At 37.8% G+C, this 3,061-nt stretch overlaps 1 protein-coding gene across 1 annotated transcript in view; it reads left to right on the forward strand.

The window, feature by feature from the left end:
- Positions 1–3,061, forward strand: part of CDK7 (cyclin dependent kinase 7) — a 67,515-nt gene that overhangs the window by 49,508 nt on the left and 14,946 nt on the right. The window contains exon 8 of the mRNA XM_007949186.2: positions 1,273–1,372. Within this exon, the coding sequence (XP_007947377.1) occupies positions 1,273–1,372 (100 nt within the window). The remainder of the gene's footprint in view (positions 1–1,272; positions 1,373–3,061) is intronic.

Below are 3,061 nucleotides of genomic sequence, written 5' to 3' on the forward strand. Positions count from 1 at the left end.
TGGGAGGAGGTAACTATGGGGAGGAAGTGGGAGGGGAGCTGCTGCATTGTAAATTTTGGTCAATGACATGAGACAAAGTATATGTGAACTGCTGTATGAATAGTGAATTTACTCTGTAAATCTTCACCCAAATCCTAATAAAAAAAAAAAGACAGGATAGGTTAATTTCTCTTTTTAAGACATTTAGATTCTCTGTTGTTTTAGATTACTTTGTCACCTTCTACCAGATAGATTTCACTGGGTGTCAGACCTGAGCCTTGTGTAAAAAGTTGGTGATGTAAGGAGTTACATGTAGTTATTGGAAAGATTAAGCCTGTCATTCAGGAACTCATGGAGACAGAGACCTACATACATACAGGAACACTGCATACTAATGCTTTCTCACCTACCAGTGTCTCACGTTTTCTCTCCTTGCAGATTAAATGCTTCTAGTAGGTTGAGTACTGAGAATTGAAAATGGGATTTAGCAATGTAGACATCATCAACCATTTTGATAAAAAACCATTTTGGTGGAGTGGTAGGGATGAAAACGTTGTAAAATGTTTAAGAAAGGATTGGAAAAGAGAAATTGGAGATAGTAAGAGAACAGACAACATTTTGGAAACATTTAACTATGTAGGGGACTAACGAAAAAATGAGGAGGTAGCTATAAGAGGATATAGGGTCCAGAGAAATTTTTATGTTTGTTTTTTAAGGCTAGAGGCTGGACGTGTATGTTTATGTGTCTAGTAGGAAACAAAAATTGATGTTGTAGGAGAAGAGAATTCTAGGAGCATTATCCTTGAAAATAGAAAAGAGGACATGATATCTAGTGCAAGTTATGAGAGTTTGGCTTTAAGTGGAAGCACAGCTATTTCATATATAGTTCCAGATTAGAAGGCATATTTTGTGTGTGCAGATAACTGTAGATCATGGTAGGAATCTATGGAAATTCTTTCCTTGCTACTGGTATTTTCTCAGTGAAATGAGACACAAACAACTAAAAAAGACAGCTGGGAGGAAAGATGAGTGAAAAAGAAGAATGTGTTAATTATTGAGGAGGATGGGAGAATGAATGAACTACAAAATAAATGATATAAATATGTAATATGTTTTCCTGGCAACAACAAGGACCTACTTGGTTTCATAACCAATTTTTCGTGAGTTAATATATCCACAAAAGTAGATTTCATTACTGGAATTATATTTCATTAACTTTTCTCTAAAAATTTCTTAAATAATTCCATTCTAAAATGACAAGATTTTTTTGTTGTTGTTCTTGTTCTTTTTCAGGTGGTATCGGGCCCCTGAGTTACTCTTTGGAGCTAGAATGTATGGTGTGGGTGTGGACATGTGGGCTGTTGGCTGTATATTAGCAGAGTTGCTTCTAAGGGTCAGTCCTGAATTAATGTACATATTTCAGTAATGTTATAAGTATATTTCTTAAAATTTTGTAAGAATTCTCTTCCCACTACTTTTCTTCCCTTTGGGATGAATTGGATTCTTTTTCTTAAAAGTAAAAAGTTTTTAATCACATGCCATAGTCACAATTGTGTGTAGGTGAAATTCTGATCTCCTTTAGCCTTCTAAGACATTATAGAACAGGGGGAAAAAAATAACAATAAGCACAAGCTATCCCTTTTATATAGAGCGAGCAAGCAGCAGAGGGACCCAGCCCCACCCCCAAGTGGCAGGAAATCAGGGGGACCAGGACAGAGTGAGCAAGTGGCAGGGAACCAAGTAAGGGGAGGGTGGACAGGTTTTGAACAGCTAAGGGAGACAAACTTGTCTGTCAGTTTGTTGTTTTGTGGTGGCATGTTGCTGTGATGCTTGAGGCTGTGTCACCAGTGTTTCAAATGCCAGCAGTGTTGCACATGGTGCGTAGGTTTCAGCACAGCTTGCAGCCTGGGAAGAAGGAAGAGACTATTCACTTCTCAAAGAATTGGCCAGGGAAAACCTTATGAATAGCAGAGAAACACTGTTACATTAGTAGGCAACTTTATGAATAGCCCAGAAACATTGTCTGCTACAGTGCAGGAGGACAAGCCACTTAGGTCGGAAGGCTCTCAAAATGCACTGGGAAAGAGCTGCATCATCAAAGTAGAACCAACCTTACTGACAGGGATAAAATAAAGCTTTCAAGATCTCTGTTTGCTGATGTGACACAACTAAAATTCAGGAGAAACAGCTGCAGACATCCATTAATAATAGGAACGTGGAATGTACGAAGTATGAATTTGGGATAATTGGAAGTTGTCAAAAATGAAATGGAATGCGTAAAGATTGATATCCTAGGCATTAGTGAGCTGAAATGGATTGGTTTTGGCCATTTTGAATCAGACAACCATATGATCTGCTGTGCGGAAAGGACAATTTGAAGAGGAATGGCATGGCATTCATCATCACAAAGGATGTTTCAAGATCTGTCCTAAAGTACAATGCTGTCAGCGATACGATATCCATATGCCTACAAGGAAGACCAGTTAATATGACTATTATTCAAATTTATGCACCAACCACCAAAGCCAATTGAAGGAATTCAGTTGAGGAAATTGAAGATTTTTATCAACTTCTACAGTCTGAAATTGACCAAATGTGCAGTCAAGATGTGTTAATTATCATTGGTGACTGGAATGCAAAAGTTGGAAAGGAAGAATCGCTGGTAGTTGGAAAATTTGGCCTTAGTTACAAAAATAATGCTGGACATTGCATGATAGAATTTTGCAAGACCAATGACATATTCATTACAAATACCTTTTTTCTTCAACAAAAGAAACAGCAACTATACATGTGGATTTTGCCAGATGGAATACACAGGAATCAGATTGACTATATCTGTGGCAAGAGACGATGGAAAAGCTCAATATCTTCACAGAACAAGGCCAGGAGCTGACTGTGGAACAGACCATCAACTGCTCATATGCAAGTTCAACTTGAAGTTGAAGACAATTAAAACAAGTCCACGAGAGCCAAAACATGATCTTGAATATATCCCTCCTAAATTTAGAGCCCATCTAATGAATAGATTTGATGCACTGAACACCAATGACTGAAAACCCGAAGAATTGTGGGATGACATCAA

This window comes from Orycteropus afer, unplaced genomic scaffold (genome assembly GCF_000298275.1).
Source record: "Orycteropus afer afer isolate SDZICR_OR568_19922 unplaced genomic scaffold, OryAfe1.0 scaffold00242, whole genome shotgun sequence".
In the NCBI taxonomy this organism is placed as follows: domain Eukaryota; kingdom Metazoa; phylum Chordata; class Mammalia; order Tubulidentata; family Orycteropodidae; genus Orycteropus; species Orycteropus afer.